The sequence below is a fragment of the Helicoverpa armigera genome, chromosome 1, assembly GCF_030705265.1.
Source record: "Helicoverpa armigera isolate CAAS_96S chromosome 1, ASM3070526v1, whole genome shotgun sequence".
In the NCBI taxonomy this organism is placed as follows: domain Eukaryota; kingdom Metazoa; phylum Arthropoda; class Insecta; order Lepidoptera; family Noctuidae; genus Helicoverpa; species Helicoverpa armigera.
Window position 1 is genome coordinate 5,000,494 of NC_087120.1, and position 17,734 is coordinate 5,018,227.

The window sequence follows — 17,734 nt, forward strand, 5'->3', positions numbered from 1 at the left end:
CGGACGGACAGACATGTCGTAACTATAACGCTCGGATATAACTACGTAACCCTTGAAAAGCTAGGCAGGTAGGTATTGGGCTAATATTTGTGTTCTTACCAAAGGCACGATGTAGATGCATCACAGCCGAAACGAAGTCACCGAACCTGAGCATGCCGTCTTTTCTCATATACCTCAGAACAAGGAGGTTCATCACTTTCTCGGGTACTATGAAGCCGACGTCTCGGAGTGCGTCACGAAACCTCTCAGCCCTCAGGACACCCATCTTTTCTAGAGCGTGCGTCCTGAATACGAGCTGCCAGTGCTTCAAACTACACATTAGGTCTTTGAAGTCAGATAGCGTTATTCGACCTGTGCCTTTTTTCTGTGGGGTTGGTTAAAGAATATTATGCATTTTTTAATTAAGTAATTTTAAAATAGTAAAAACATGATTAAATTACGACTTAGTACAAAACCAAGAGAAAAACAGTATCTAACTGAGAAAACAGGGGCACACATATTTTTGTGTGAGATAGTGGTCAATCGCGTGCTATATCGCGTGATATTCAATACATTAATCACGAATCAAAAAAAAAAAATATTGAAAAGGATACATCTAACGACAAAACAATCTGTCTGCACGTGTCTATAGAAGCGCAACTCTTGATGTAGTCATTAGGGAGACACGCGTCAAGCAGTTCTTGCAGTTCAAATGGATCTATTGACTTATGTTCATCAGCCAATTGGAGAAATATAGCTTCGTATTGCTTGAAGCTATTCACTTTTACTACCGGGAGAGCTTTTACTATAGCAGTTTTCGTCATCTGCGGCGGATTGTCCAGCAACTTCATCTTGATCGGTTTGCTTGAGAATACTCTTAAAGTGAAGTTAGCTTCATCGCGTGGCTCAAATGTTGTAGGCATAATTATGAAGGCACTTGCTTCTAACCGTGATCTGTGAAATGATAGCCATTTAATAATTAATTGGGACGGGAGGTCACAAATTTGTGCGGAAAAGGTCCTTGTCAATTTTAACCATAGATTTAGTATCCTGCTACTGTTTGATATATTGGCAATGCGTAACAGGTACTATATGTGGCATGACTACTAAAATGCGGACACTCTTCTAAGAGGCAGTAGTGGTCCCGTATATATCAAACGCATAACAACAAAACCAGCGATACTTTGAAAAATGTTCTATGATCAAAATAAAGAAACACAGCAACTATCGATTTCAAAGTTGATAAAAGCAGGTCATTTTTACTAACACATGAAAAACTCACTCAACTGACGTAAGTAAGTACTTACTTGATTTTTTAATCGCTCGATTGTCGATCTATTTACTATTTTAACTATCTATAGAAATATAATAGAATATAGAGAAAGTTTGTACAATATCTATCTGATGTCTTCATTCTAGTTTATATATTTCAAAATAATTTTAAATTTTACTCATTACATACATACCTGTGAGTAACTTGTCGACTATTTGTGTATTGAGAATTTATGGTACTTTTCACTTTTCTGAAGAATAAAGCTCTGGCAGTCTCATTCAAAGGTGCAGGAATTTTGAAAATGCTGAAGCCGATGACTTTGGGTTCCATAGTACAGTGCTGGTTGAGAGATATGATGACTGTATCCGGTTCTGTTAGGACTATTTGGATTTGTGGGTTGGTGTGAAAAAAATCTGCAATGTACATAAATAATGTAGGTAGGTAGGTACATATCATATAGTTGAAAGTTTTAACTAAGGGATTCATCAGACAGAGAGCGGTCACGTCACGCGGTCGAGCGTTCTGCGTTCCCTTTCTGCGTTCGAGCTCTACTACTACTACTTCTACTTGAACGACGCGGTCAGAATGCCTTCTGTGTGAGTATACCTATGTAACGTAATATAACACTCAGAACGCAAAACTAACCGCTTGAACGCTTGACCGCGTGACCGCCTTCTATCTGATAGATCCCTAGGTAGGTATTGGGTTAACAATGGTAGTAAGAAGTTTACATTAAAGTATCTAATAGGACTTATTTATAAACTTCGAAGGAACACCTGTTCCGCTTCATTTGTACATTCCAAAAAGTACTCACTCGTATAGTTCCGACATCCTCCAGCCGAGACTCCTCGCTTCCAGCCACCTTGGTGCATCTTCATCTGCCACTTTGATTTGTCAGCTAAGAACGGTTCTGCTCTACAGGTCTCTGAGTCCAAGTGCACTACTTCGATGCGTGTGAAAACGCGTTGAAATTCCGAGAACAACATCCAAATGCCTTTAGGTGTTGAGATGAAGCGGTCTCGTTCTTGCTGAGGGATAGTTTGCCAGCTGAAAATCGTGAGTTTTATATTTATACTTGTAGAAGTATATTAGAAGAAAAGAATAACAGTTGGGGTAGTTCTTAGCTAGATAAAGAGGTAAGTAGATATTCTATAGAATAGTCCCCCAACTGCGACAGCTTATTTATTTTCTGCCGTTTCGGGTCGTTAGATGAGATTTTTAACATGGTCGGGCTTTTGTTTTTAAATAATATTTTTAAACTGAGTGGAAGTAAGTATAAGTAGAAAGTTGCAGGTTTACACTGTGGTTACTGAATGCCTTTGTGCGTCGAGTAAGAGTTCCAAAAGAAATTCATAGGGAAGAAAACAAATGATAACTTACGAATCTGGGTTCAATACTATGTAGGGTACGGGAACTTCTCCTATGCCGAGCGGCCGAAGTACACGCACGACATGTACTAGACCTTTGGTGCTTTCCACCTGCAAGTTAAGAAGAAAATCCAAGCTATGAACTGTACAACTGTCTGACATCTCGAAAAAACAAAGAAGAACCTTTTAAATTGTTATAAGTTATCCCTTACCTGTTCCACGTTCAATACAACGTAATTCATTTCGGATTGAAGCTCGGGAATTTTATCTTCAGGGGCCTGAAATGTATTGTTTAGATTATTGTTTAAGTAGCAAACGACTCTTTTTTACCTAGAACCTTAATTTTTTGATAAAATTCTGACAAACTTTAACAATAAAATATTCGTAGGTGCATAGGTACGTAGGTAGGCTTTTGGTTAAAAAAAAAGTTAAAGAAAATTATGTGTCCCTAAAATTCTTTCGCAGTGACACTTGCACGTTTAATTGGATAACATTCGCATTCGCACAAAGGACTTCTGAACATAGCACTTTCGCTGGGTTTTATGTATATTTACACTTAATTTTACACGATAGATTTTAGCAAACACTGCCTACCGATCAAAAGGGGACCATAGAAGGATTTTCCTAAGAAGATTGTTAAATCTCTTACCCTGCACTCAGAAACATTTACAGCCTTACTTATAAACGTGAATTAAATATAAGTAATACTTAAGGGCTGTTTAAGAAAATTCTTACTTGTAAACGTTGCTTAAGCATTTCTTAACTAACATATAATCACTACTTAAGACTTTAAGTAGTGATTAGTTAAAATGTTGCTTAGAAGGTGATTAGAGATTTTATAAGTAAGGGGAATAATGATTACTTAAGTCACTTCTTAGTGACGGATTGCCAAAGAAATGGCTTAAGTAACCATAAAATGTCTCCGAGTGCTGGGGCTACTACAGGATAGTAAGAATACTTACAGTAGCCACATGGTGTGCAGTAACGAGACTGGTGTTCTTTAGCAAACTCCTCAGGGTCTCGGCATCAGTCAGTTCGGTCATCTGCAGCGACTCGGTGATGCCCCCCGTGAGGTCCGCCAGCCCGTCAAGTAAGCTCCCGTATTTTAGGGCCTCGTAGGATCCGTGCAGTCTGAAAAACAAAGATAATTTCTATATATATGCTTGTTAATATTATAAAGCTGAAGGAAAAGTGTGTCGCTTGAACGCGCTAATCAACTACTATTCCGAATTGAAAAAATATTTCAGTTTTAGATTTATCGAGGGAGGCTATAGTCTCTTTTTTGTCCGGGTTCGTGGAGCAGCTCCCACAGAACGCATGTAAAACCGCTGGCAGAAGCTAGTGTAGTAACATGGCATGGTCAGACTTCTTCGCATAGATATTTAATTACAATAATAATTTTTAATAACGATTATCGTAACTTGTCAGCAAAGATTTCGCGAGACAAATCTGCAAGTATATCTGTCAAACATGTGTAAGTAGTTAGTGGAAGCTCTAGTATTTAAAATGGATGACGAGAATATTTTATAAAAGTGTTTTTTTTTCTAGTGTTCTCCAAATTATTATCTTCAGTTTGCTATTCTCTACCTGTAAGTATTTAACAAGTTGGGAAACTAGCCTTGATAGCACCATTACTGTCAAGAATACCTAACAGAATCCTTGTCCAATTTTATTAATCATTTCACTCGTTAGCCGGTGATACGGTAGTGCAAAGCGGGGAGTGATATGTCTTGAAGCGGGGAGGGGAGTATGACATATCGACCGCTCCATCACTAACATTAAAAATACATACAGGGCATGACATTCCCCTGACATAAAGAGCTAGTAGCTTAGTTAAAATAGCGCGGATCGATGCATCACAAGGCTAAGCCATCCTTGGCACCTTGGCACCATCTTATCATGACGAGTTCTTTCCAGTTTTAGAAGGTTCGATAAACTATTGGGTCCAGGTTGTCAATTAGTTACGGGTAGTTAGAAGTCAGAACGTCTGACAATCATTTTTACCAAGGGGTATTAGGTCGCCCGGGTAACTGGGTTGAGGAGGTCAAATAGGTGGTTGCTCCTTGTAAATCACTGGTACTCAGCTGCATCCTGCTAGACTTGAAGCCGACCCCAACATAGCTAGGAAAAGGCTAGGCAGATGATGATCCACCTGACTTGCAGCACAGCTAGGTCATATGTGAACAAAAACTAAGGCAATAAAATAAATAAATTCACGATTGAAGTCAAACCTACTTAGCGTAAGCCTTTTCCAGTAGTGCTGGCCACATCTGTTCCGTGTGATTGCTCTGTAGGAATGCAAGTTTGCCGTTCACGGTCGGCAAGCGATCGTCCACGAGCACTTCTAGCCATTGTCCACACCACCATAGACGAAACCTGCGAAAATAATCGATTATCTACATTAAGTACACTTTGTAATAGGTCCTCGTAAAAAGTTGTTTACGAAATCTGTGGATACTTATTTGAACTGTTTAATTTTCCTTGGATTTGAGTACAAGTGCAAACCACCCACGAGTGTGACATAACGTAATCAGTAGGCGTTGAAAACTTCACATACTTAATTTAGTTGCGACTGGTTTGTGAGTAGACACATAAGAAGGATAGAGGCTACGTAGATGAAGTTTCCCAAAAATCTTTTTTTTTTTTTTTTCAAAAACTATGCCATCTCAGACCGCCTTCCCTCAGACCCTTACCTAAAAACGCCAGCGTAGGCTTCGTCGACTCTCTGGTCGGCGGGAACGACTCTGTAGAAAAGACCCTTCGTAAGGTACAGGACGCCCAAACAGGAAATCATCCATTTGTCACCTGCAACAAGAAACTTTGATAAAAAACTAGATACGTCGGCTATCAACGTGATTAAATGCAAAATTGATTTTATAAGGCCAGCTCAAGATCTGGTCGACGAACACTTCAAAATCTAGATATAATCAAGTAAAACAACATACACGAAGAAAAAAATAGTAGATAAAACGAATAGGATAGCAAAGCAATGACGCATTGAAAATACACTATCATTCGCAATAACAATGGTACTAATACAAAACCCGAGTATTCTACTGGCCTTATAAAAGCAAATAGTGGCCGTAGGTAACTCAAGCTAGATCGCTCTATATCGTAGCCATTCAAAGCATGCGCCGACGCAAGTAGGCCGTGAGAATGAACGGTGTTTATTATGTAATTATGCACTTCCTGACTTTTATTCACTTACTTTCTTTCCCTTTCTGAACATCGATGTGTTCTAGATCCAGTAGGATTGATCAGATCATAGCGCGGCTTAGAGGTAGAATAGTATTAACTTTTTCGACTTGTCCTTTCTTTGACTAATAAATTAGATCAAAGTGCAGGTGCTCATGAGGTCGCAAAATCATTTTTAGACAGGACGCTTAGACATGAAAGGCTATAGATAGAGGTTCTCGAAGAAAAACTGGTAGCTGTAAGGTTGGTTTTGGAGAGGCCATATGATCTTGTTGCCACAGAAGTGTCAAGCTACTACACAAGCTACTACAAGCACCATGTCTATATTTCTGTTCAGTGGAGTGTAGGATCTTTTTATGCGATTTAATAGCAACATGCAGAACACAAAAGTTGGAACCTTGTGGCAGTTGCTTAGTTGCTGTACTAGCAAAGATTGCGAGGAGGATAAGTCACGCCAGCCATGGATGACGTCACAAGCATGGCAATCAGGATCGGTGAATTTTCTCCACCATACCTTGGCCAGACTTGGCTACCTTGCCAAGTCAAAGTACTTAAAACAATTAAAGGTATTTTGATAGATGACAGTTAAATAAAAATAAATTGGTATGTATTGCGCAAGCGCAGCTGAAAATAGTTTCCGATCTGCGCTCAAAGTAGCCCTTATATGGAGTTTCAGTCGAGTACATGAAAATAGCTGAGTATTCCAAATTTTCAGAATTTTGCTTATTTCTTGTAATCTATATCGTATTTTGTCCGTACATATCTACATAATTTTAATTTTAGCCGAATAATTCTCAGCGAATAAAACAGACAAAAAGACTTTCTTTTCTTATAATATTTCCTAATTACTTTTGAAAACGATATAAAAAAATTCTAGATAAAATATCTGCATTTGCAATTGCAGTATTTTAATATTAGGGTATTTATTACCGACAGATCACATCTCGCGCTACCGCTCGGAGCGCGGGATGTGACCCGTCTGACGCTCCTAGCGAGCGATTGTCCCTCGTTCGCCCCAATAGGGCAGTGCAACTGCTATCAAGGATTATATCGACAAATACAGCATTGCGAATAGGTAGGCCTGCTATTAACAAATACATTGATAAACCATGCCAAAAACATATATAATTTTTCTAAGTAGATTTAGTTCGCGCCACACAACTTGCTAGATTTTTTGTTACTACGTAAATATGCAGGATTAAGACATTACATACATGAGAACACACCTAATATATTTTTAGAAGTTAGTGTTATTATTTAAAAGTGCTTCGTTATTGCAACTATCGATACGGTTTCAATGATAACCATCTCTACTAGTAGTTAGTATTTGCGACATGCGCAGTGAGCGATTTATACACGTTGGTACCTTATTATAAGTGCATATGTATCCACGATTGTACAAATAAATATATGTGTAGTAGATTTTGTGATTTGTATGTACAGTTTTTTGAAAGGTTTCTTGTTACATTATTGTCCCCCTTAAATGAATAAGAGAAAACCCTCTCAAAAATAAAGATCATCTTTATAAAATGTATTATATTATTTAATTATATATTATTCCGTCCGCCCGTCTGTCACCAGGCTGTATCTCATGAACCGAGAGTTGACATTCTCACAGATGATGCATTTCTATTGTTATAGACAACAAATACAGAAAACTAGAATAAAATAACGTGTAGAATAAAATAATGGCTCCCATACAAAAAATGAGATTTTTTTGCAATTTTTTGCTTGATATCGATAACGGCAACAGGTAGATGCTTGAAATATTCACAGAATACGGAATGTATTATAATTATGAAATGTTGAACCCTTCGTACGCGAGTCCGACTCACACTTGGCCTGTTTTTTTTATTTTCTCCGACCAGTTATATCATTTAGTTATACGTTTTTGCAATACACTATAAATACATTAGATAAAATTTCGGAGAAGATGATGCACGAGGACAAGCTTAACCCAGAATTGAATTTTCTCAGTAAACCTCATGGATGGTTAGATCAAATATTCTAAACATATACTGCACACTAAAATAAAATACCTAAACATTATTAAAATAATGAAAATCCAAAAAGAAAACGTCCCTAACTTCTACTGCATATACTACGACTACGTGAACTTATTTTCGTTACCACTTTCGAAAAATATTTGAGAAAATAAAAGAACCTAAACACCGGAATTAGTTAGGTATCTCTACTTCCTAAATCATCATCATCATCATCATCTCAGCCATAGGACGTCCACTGCTGAACATAAGCCTCCCGCTTAGATCTCCACAGATACCTGTTGGAGGCGACCTGCATCCAGCGTCTTCCGGCGACCTTTATAAGGTAGGCACTACGTACGTCGTACATTTCTGGCAGTGTTTTACGCGCGAACCTATTTTAAATCTATGGTTTAACGTTTAGCCAGAAACCAGTATTACCAAGGGGTATCGGATTGACCGTTAAACTGTAGGTCCCGGCTGTCATTGAACATCTTTGACAGTCGTTACGGGTAGTCAGCCAGTAAGTCTAACCAAGGGGTATTGGGCTGCCCGGGTAACTGGGTTGAGGAGGTCAGATAGGCAGTCGCTTCTTGTAAAGCACTGGTACTCAGCTAAATCCGGTTAGACTGGAAGCCGACCCCAACATAGTTGGGAAAAAAGGCTCGGAGGATGGATGGATTGGATTGACCGTTGTGGTAGGTAACTGGGTAGGTTTGAGGAGGTCGAAAAGGCAGCCGCTCCATGTACTCAGCTGCACCCGGTCAAAGTCGACCCCAATTTAGATCGAGAAAAAGATGATTCCGTTTAGTGTACCTATATTAACCCTAATTGCTCAATGTTCCTGTGTGTATAACAATGGCGTCCTAGCCGATTATCGGCCATGGCGGATATTCTCATATAATAAAGAGATCTGGGCCCCGATTCTCCTAAGTTAATAATGTCAAAATCTAATAGAAATCGAATCGCAATATGATCGTAATAGCAGTTTTAACCATATCGGGCATTCTGCTACTAATAAAAGACCAATCGTATTCGATTGACATTTGATTGGTGTGCGATTGGTCTGCTATTTTGATGATTTTGGTCTATACAGTAGTTTGCTGTACAATCATTTTGCAATCGTAAATCATTTGCAGACAAAATGATTCATTATTGAATGACAGAAAAGGATAAAAACGTTTATTTCAAAGAAAAAATAGCGGAATGCCACATACGCTTCAATCGTAATCGAGTCGGGATTGGATCTCAGTCGAATCGAGTCGAACGTCAATCGAATGGCGCTTAAGTAAAATTAGGAGAATCGGGCCCCAGCCAGCTGCACAGGACTCATAGCCCGATAAGTCTACTACGCACGAGACTGGATAGATACAGATAGGTATACTTAACGTAAGAACGATATTTACGTGGTCTCCGACTTTCAGACTTATGGCTACTTTGTGAGCCCACAAAGCGATTTCGGCTTGACCAGGGAATCGAACTCTAGCCAGGTGCACAGCAGTCGGCTTTTGTAGGTAGATACGTTAAAAGGGCGTCGTCAAAAGGCTTGACAAACTGACAACTCGAGTCTTTAAAAAAAATGTACCTATTTATCCTTCCTCTAGGAAGTAGGTATATTTTTTGAAAGTTAGCAAGAACGATAGAGACATACAGAAACAGAACGTGTTCAGGTAACCAAGAGACATAATTTGTGCTTTTCTTTAATCTTCAGATTATTTAATCGTAGCATGCATCGTTTGTCCGGTAGAGGCGCCACTTATGCAAAAGCTAGTATAGAGAGGTCAAACCAAGGTCATTGAGAAATCCCTGTTCATAATATAAATGCGATAGTAACTCTGTATGTTTGTCGCACTTTCACGGCATTGGTCAGTTTTACTGATGTGCCGATTCAAATGACTTTTGGTAGGTACAAAGACACCTAGTCCATAGCCTGGAACCTGAGAAAGGTGCGGGAAGGTCCGAGACCATAAAGTAAATAACCACTAGAGAGCGCACTCGCCAATTTCTTCTAAGAACACGACTCACCACTGCGGGCGGGGGGACGCGGCATAATCCGCGGCTACTATTGGTCAGTTCACGGTCGCTACTAAAGGATCGTACTGATCGTAGCCTTATAGTACGCGCAAAATCACTAACTTTTGGCGAGCGTCGGGGCACTGTATGCGCAGTCAAGTGGTTTTATAGTCTTTGTCCGAGACAAATACTTCTCGGGAAGCGGATGGAACGGCGGGATATAGCTAGTTAATATAATAATTATTTTGTGAGAGTATTTGATGAGAGTGCAACGCACAGAGATATATCGGCATTGCACTCTCGGGAATGGGAGGCGAGGGACGAGGCTCGCAATATTGATTTATTACGAGCCGAACTAAATATAGATGCACTAGGTAGAGACCTATGTTGAATTTACCGGGACAGCGTTATTGCCTCGCAGTTGGTTTTATGTAGGCACTCACTGTTAATTTAGGTACTTACGTTATAATATGACATGATTAGGTACCTGCCAATTTAACTCTCATTATAGGCATTGATTATAGTTTTCTTTCCCTAGTAGGTACTTACAAAGACATCTTCTTTTATGGTTTAATACTTAAAGGCCTTTGGCACACCTTCAAAAATCCATCTGATCGGTGTCTATTGCAGCTTAATAATAATAATTAAAGGTAGCTTCCAGAGTAATTTCCAGCCCCAGCACATTAGCCATCTTACATAGGTAGGTACAGTTATGCTCAACTGATAGGTAATGGTTCGGCAATCGTGACCTCAGAGTTTGAGACAAGGAGTCGGTACTTTGTAGTTGTCAAGAACCCTCGGTGTTGCCGCTGACTCGCATCTGACCGGCTTTTTTGAAAACGGATTAAGTACCTATATATAATAAAAAAGTCGATTCTAAGGATGGCTAAGTATATAACATATCGACTTAGTAAGGTTAAGGGTCAGAACAGAACACCTTCGTACTGCGAGTTACAATACGGATCCATCCGTTGTTTCTCGATTGGAGATCGAATTTTGACATTAGCTTCATAAAAATTATGTCGGATTTCATTATATAATAATCAAAAAACAACATATGGATCGGTTATTGTCATCAGCAATTAGACATCCTTTTCACATGTAGTCTGGTAGGTAGGTGCCACCTATAAGATTCCAATTGCCGTCAAAATTTTAAGGCGGGCAAATCATTAGCACATACCTATAGTTAGGCCTGCATTATTGTTAGAAAATAAAATAGATATAAGTTATGGTGGCCTAGTGGGTAAAGAACCAACCTCTCTAGTATGAGGGCGCGGGTTCGATTCCAGGTCAGGCAAGTACCGATGCAACTTTTCTGAGTTTGTATGTACTTTCTAAGTAAATCTTAGACACCATTGACTGTGTTTCGGATGGCACGTTAAACTGTAGATCCCGGCTGTCATTGAACATCCTTGGCAGTCGTTACGGGTAGTCAGAAGCCAGTAAGTCTGATACCAGTCTAACCAAGGGATATCGGGTTGCCCGGGTATCTGTGTTGAGGAGGTCAGATAGGCAGTCGCTTCTTGTAAAGCACTGGTACTCAGCTGAATCCGGTTAGACTGGATGCCGACCTCAACATGGTTGGGATAAGTTAAAATAGGTAAATGCGTGTAAGGTGGACAAGATATATCTACATAGATACACGCATGTCCTTTATGTTAGTTAATACCTATATGTAGGTAGCTAGCACCGTACGGCGCAAGCTCACTCGAGCGCCGGGCGCTCCGGCCCGGGCCCTGATTCGAGCTATTTCCAGGAACACGAGGTTTAATAAACTATATACCTGCCTGCTAGTCTTTAATTAAGTAGGTCGAGCAGTATTGATTATGTTCTATATATACAATTTTAACGCCGTGCATATATTTTTATATACCAGAGAACGGCACTGCACATTTTCTGTACGTACCTACCTTGGGTAAAGGATACCTATGTTGTTATGTATTTAGGACTTAGGTCCTAAATACATAACTTAGGTCCTAAATTAAAGAGTCCGAGCTTTGATTTTGACCGAGTGGTTAGCCACTCGGTCAAAATCAAAGCTCTTGAATCTGTGTTCATAGGTTACTACAATAGAATATTAAGTCTCACTATGCCCTGCTCCTAGAGCGTACAGATGTAATTAGTAACTAAAACTACTTCATTCAAATTTCTTCATATACAAGATACTTAATATCCCATGAAGACATAGGTAAGTAGGTATACCGAAGCTGCTTAACGCAAATACTCTCAAGTTAAGAGGACGAATTGGAATTTTTGGCGCCAAGGATGTCAATTTTTCTCAGTAAATACAAAACGGATCAAAATACAACTTGGTTACCTGAAAGTTCATGATATAAGCCTTATTTTGTTAGTTGTAGAAACATGATTAGGTAACTTTTATAACAGAGAAAAATATATCAAACATACCTCTTTTTAAAAAGAGATTCACATATTATGGGCAAACGGGACCGATTTAAGCCTCTTAACTTTTTTAGTAGTTGAGTATATACATACTCTTTAAAATGGTAGTAGGAATTTTTATTAAATTATCATTTCTAAATATTAAAATTACAAAACCATTTTGTCGCTTACGACTTTTAGTTATAAGCTAGCGCGCGTATTGTTATCCTCGCCCCGCTCAGACGCTCCGACCCCTTTTGGCGCCTTAGATGCGCGTGCCGGTTATGGAATTTTTGTTGACCACTTCCTCGCCTTAAGCGCAGGCCAGTCGAGTCCCTAAGAGGTCACACTAACAAATCCTATTCCATTTAGCGACAGTGTACCAATATTATTTAAATTGAGTTTACAGTGACTCTAGACTGTTCTAACTCTAAAAAATGCTGCTGGATGAGACTGGTGTAGCTAGCGCAGTTGCTTTGGTCGGTGCTGATTACAGTCGGGTTATTCCCGCTCGGTAACACTCTTTTGTCGACACTGTGGACGATCGGGAAAAAAAGTTTCGTTCGTTCACAGTGTCCATGAATGCTGGTTTTTTCACGAAAGAGTGTTACCGAACGGGAATAACCCGTACAGTCAACGTCGAATCCATGGTACATTCGGTATACCTACCTCAAAACAGAGCACGAGATGTCAATATATCAGACAATTTAGGACAGTGGTTCATACATATACCCCGAAAACAAGCCAAGGCTTTGATGCACTTCGGCCCGTGACGACCGCTTCCTTTCCAGAAACGTCTTAAAAATTGTTTTTACACAGCTGCTGAAGCCCGTACGCGGCGTAACCATAAGAAAAATACTGGTAGAAAGTAACCAGATAGCTTTCCGACCAGCTCTTGCGCTACAACTGCCCGTGCAGCACCGTAAACTTTTATTTGCGAGATAATAATGCTGATTGAAATATGAAAGATTGGACGTACCTACTGTTTTCACATACGCGCACATTCTGCTCTTAAAAGGTCCAGACGACAGAGGCAGTGTGGACGCGAGGAGAAAGTTTTTCAGCATCATGTCATGCCATTCGCACCATTTATTGGTGACAAGTTCTCGGGGACATCTTTAAAAGACGTATCTGGGCAAGAGACCTCTACGACCCTGGGAGAGTTCAAGACTATGAGAGAGGCTGCGATATAGGAGTAGGACAATTTGCCCCAGTAGACCATCCAGGATATCATGGTAGATAGCCAAACCCACTCCAAGAAATCTTCAGAGCTCGAGGTGGCAACAACTGTTATAAAAGTTTTAACGAAAACAATCTAAGAGGTCTAGATTTTTCGTAGTATAAAATTTTATACCTTTATGTCGACGGTTCATAGACAAGTTTATATTGGGTCATTTTTCAGCTCTTACCAAATGTGATCCTAATTTAGCAACTTTTTTGTAAAATAAAAGAAATACTAGGTAAGGTTAATTGTGCACATTAAGGTAGTTACATTATGAAGCTCGAAACGACTGGATCAATTTTGATGTCAATACTTATGGAAATGGCCTGGACTAGCCTATATGGAAATAACTCCATATCCCAAAATCCCAATGTGAATCCAGTCACTAAAGCAAGATTATTAAAAAGCCAGTTACTTCCAAAAAATATTTTTATTTCCTATAAGAGTATTACATTCGTATTTTTACGATTATTTTTAAAATCACATCAAGACATTTATGAATTACATTCAATAATGCGAACTTCTTAAATAATTTATCATAATCAATATTGAGATCACCACAACAACAGAGTACCTATGAATACTACATGTGTATCTAATTAAAATCAGATTTTTCAAAGATAAGAACAAAATACAATATAATAGGTAGTCAAGTCCCTACAATATAAACAGCTACAAAGTCTTAGTTCTCTTAACTTAAAGTTATATAAATACATACATTATAATATAGAGTTAAGTTACATCAGAATGTTCTAAACATTGACATTAATTGAGTAATATTATTTCTAGGACTACCTCTACTTCGTAATTTTGGCACAAAAATGCTTTTTAGCCATGAATGAAATAAATAAATTATCAAGCTAGACATTCACACTGGCAGGTTCAACCATAGACATGGATCTGAATAACTTATTTTTAGAGCAATGTTACTTACAAATACAAAACAGGTTGCTACAACCATTTAGGTATTTAAGAAAATGTTAAATCATGATAAATTTTTACTTTAAATAATCAACACCTTTAGGTAAATGAAAATATGTACATACTTAAAATTTGATCAAACAATTTGCTTATTTATACAATTTTAAAACTTGAAAACAATAAACTCATTAAATATTTTTCTATCTGAAGAACCATTTAAGTATTTAAGAAAATGTTAAATCATGTTACATTTTTACTTTGAATAATCAACAGCTTTTGGTTAATGAAAATACCTACATAGGTACATAAAATTTGATTAAACAATTTGCATATTTTATTTTTAAAACTTGAAAACAATAAACTCATTAAATATTTTCTTGTCTGGAGGGAAAGTTAGTAATTTAAGTGCATTTTGATATATATTTTTTAATTAGTTGAGTTTAACCAATAATTTTTAAAATCTTACCAATTGCAATGGTTTTGTTTTCATCTCTCAAAGTGAATCTGCCCATTTGAGCAAACTCTTTGAACAAACAGGCACAAACAATCTCTGCACATTCCAGCCTCATGACTGCAATCTGTTCCTGCTTTATATAACGAGGCCTTGTTGTAGATTTCTGCCCAGTCTTTTTGTCCACTAAGCAGATAAGTGATATGACTGTGACTTCTTCATGTGCACTGTGAATATGCATGACTGCAGAATAACCAGCACAAATAATAGATTTGTGTTCCAGTACTACCACTTGTGCATCAAACACTTTCACTATTGGAATAGGATTATTAATATCACAAAGAACGAAGCCAGATGAGATTTCCTCCTCTTCTATTCCTTTTACTTTTATTTTTACATTTTCTCCTGGGGCAATTGTTGTTACTTCAAGATCATCAGACCACATTTGGTCCACAATAACTTGGACTTTGTTAGGCATGAGCAATAGGGCACTTCCCACGCGGATTACTCCTGCTTCCACTTTCCCCATGAGAACAGTACCCATGTCTTTAAATTTATCAGCAACTGGCATGATGAAAGGGCCATCCATTTTGCGGCTAATTGGGGGCAATTCATCTAATAGTTGAATGAATGATGGCCCACGATACCATTTGCAGATATCCTCAGGTACTTGATCTAGTATGCCTTGTCCAGTTTGGCCAGACACAGGTAAAAAAGATAAATCCCTTCCGAGTATGTAACCTAATCTTTTGAGATATGGTAATATTTTGTCACGACACTCATTATATCTTTTTTCATCCCAGTTGACAGTAGGGTCATCCATCTTGTTAACCACAGCAATCAAATGTTTGACTCCAGACGATTTAGCCAACATAGCATGTTCCCGAGTTTGACCACCACGGTCAAACCCAGTTTCAAATTCGCCTTTACGTGCAGAGATAACTAAAACTGCAAAGTCTGCTTGGGCTGCACCTCCAATCATATTAGGCACAAAGCTCTTGTGGCCAGGTGCATCAAGAATAGTGAAATGCTTCTTTTCAGTCTCAAAATATGCTCTGCCAACTTCAACAGTTTTACCCCTGTCACGCTCTTCTTGATTAGTATCAAGAGCCCAGGATAAATACCAGGACTCTCTTGATTTTTCTCGTGCTTCTCTTTCAAGCTTATCAAGAGTTCTATGATTGATCATCCCAGTAAGTGACATAATTTGCCCACCTAATGTGGATTTTCCAGCATCCACATGCCCAATAAAAACTAAATTGACATGTTCTTTCTTGCTGCAGTTATCTACATTGCGAGCCCGTCTTTTTTTATTAGTTCTCTTGGACACTTCACAATCTTCTTGGTTTTCTATTTTATTTGGTTTAATCTCATGAATCATTTCAGGTGTTTGTGTATTATTTGTTCCAAAAGGTTCCCAGTTTTGGTAGACAGCAGGTGAAGAAGGGTCTGAGATAGATAATATTTGAGTAAGCGTTGATGCAGGTTTCGGGGCAGTTGGCATAGGAATATCTTCCAAGAGTGTTGGTGGCATGATAGGAGTTTGATAATTGCCACTGAAGTGTAGATTTTCTGCATAAGGAAAATAACAATATAGCGTGTCATCTTTCGGTGGCTCATAGAAATATGCTGTTGATACTGAAGGGCCATATATAGCGGGTAATAATGGAGGATCTTGAGAAGCAGATAAATTTTCACCAAATGATGAATTTGATCCTCCAAATGCTTTTGGGTACAGCACATCAGTTTCCATTGCGAACATTTCATAGTCGGTGTTTCTATCAGGAGGCGGTAAAGGTGGCGGGGGCCCATCGAACTGAGGCGCTGCCATTGCGATCTCACCATAGCAATTTTCATCCATTTCGACACTGTCTTGATAACAGACATATGGATTGCCTTGCAGGTCCAAGGAGATATCAAGTCCAACCGGCATTAATTCTTGGTAATGGAGGTAATGTAGCTTTGCAGCCTGTAATTGTAGTTCTAATTTCTGTGTGTCACTCGATGGTACAAACACGAATGCGTTCACATTCAATTTGGACATATTTGCAGTGATTTCGGTGAGTGATCCACTGTTATTATTTTCTTGAATATTGTTGGTATCCATTTCTTCCTGCGGATCCTGCGACGTTGCAGGCTGAGCTTCGGGATTATTCGACATTGTTTCGATCTAGAAATTACGAGTCACAAATTATTAACACGATCGTTCTTGGCGCCATGTAAAACACGACTGACTGGACTGGACGTCTATCTGTCTGTGTACAGTAGTATACTCAGTCAATGTAGATTTTATACGAAACAAACAATGCGCAACGCAATGCGCTGTGTTTTATTTAACAAGCCGGGGGGCAGCGGCAGCAGTGAGTAGGCAATTCCCGCGCTTTCAAAACTAATGTTGCCAGATTTTCATATATAAATTACACGATTAATCTTTGAATAATCTGGTAAAATGATTCGAAATTCTCACAAAAAAAAAGTGACTCTCTCTGCAATCCTTTGACGGTTAATCCCTAACTTCAAAGTTTCATAAATATTTACGTAAACATTCTGTTTTAACCCTTCAGTGTCAGTAAGGCGCTTTCTAGACAGTTAATATAATTGCGCAATATCACTATCAAAAATATTGTACAACTAGCTGAACCCGCGATCTTCGTATCGTTTAAACCTTCTCTGGACCTCTACAAACATTTTAAAACCGAAATAAGGTAAATCGGTTCAGCCATTCTCCAGTTTTAGTGAGACTAACGAACAGCAATTTATTTTTATTTACTAGACTAGACTAGATGATCCCGCGAACTTCGTAGCGTTTAAACCTTCCCTGGACCTCTACAAACATTTTAAAACTAAAATAAGCCAAATCGGTCCAGCCATTCTGGAGTTTTAGTGAGACTAACGAACAGCAATTTATTTTTATTTATAAGAGAAGAAGAGAAGATAAGAAGATTCAAATTT

General features: G+C 38.6%; 1 protein-coding gene across 2 annotated transcripts in view; it reads right to left on the bottom strand.

The window, feature by feature from the left end:
- The window catches only part of LOC110375738 (eukaryotic peptide chain release factor GTP-binding subunit ERF3A), a 48,621-nt gene that overhangs the window by 2,605 nt on the left and 28,282 nt on the right, over nucleotides 1-17,734 (bottom strand). The window contains exons 4-12 of one of the 2 annotated variants that reach the window (XM_021333989.3): nucleotides 5,313-5,424; nucleotides 4,855-4,995; nucleotides 3,582-3,750; nucleotides 2,832-2,897; nucleotides 2,633-2,730; nucleotides 2,067-2,299; nucleotides 1,446-1,665; nucleotides 594-933; nucleotides 100-364 (exon numbers count right to left, since the gene is read on the bottom strand). In XM_021333989.3, the coding sequence (XP_021189664.1) occupies nucleotides 100-364; nucleotides 594-933; nucleotides 1,446-1,665; nucleotides 2,067-2,299; nucleotides 2,633-2,730; nucleotides 2,832-2,897; nucleotides 3,582-3,750; nucleotides 4,855-4,995; nucleotides 5,313-5,424 (1,644 nt within the window). Of the gene's footprint in view, nucleotides 1-99; nucleotides 365-593; nucleotides 934-1,445; nucleotides 1,666-2,066; nucleotides 2,300-2,632; nucleotides 2,731-2,831; nucleotides 2,898-3,581; nucleotides 3,751-4,854; nucleotides 4,996-5,312; nucleotides 5,425-13,802; nucleotides 16,953-17,734 lie in introns of those variants that run through there. The other variant, XM_049840368.2, reaches the window with a different exon arrangement.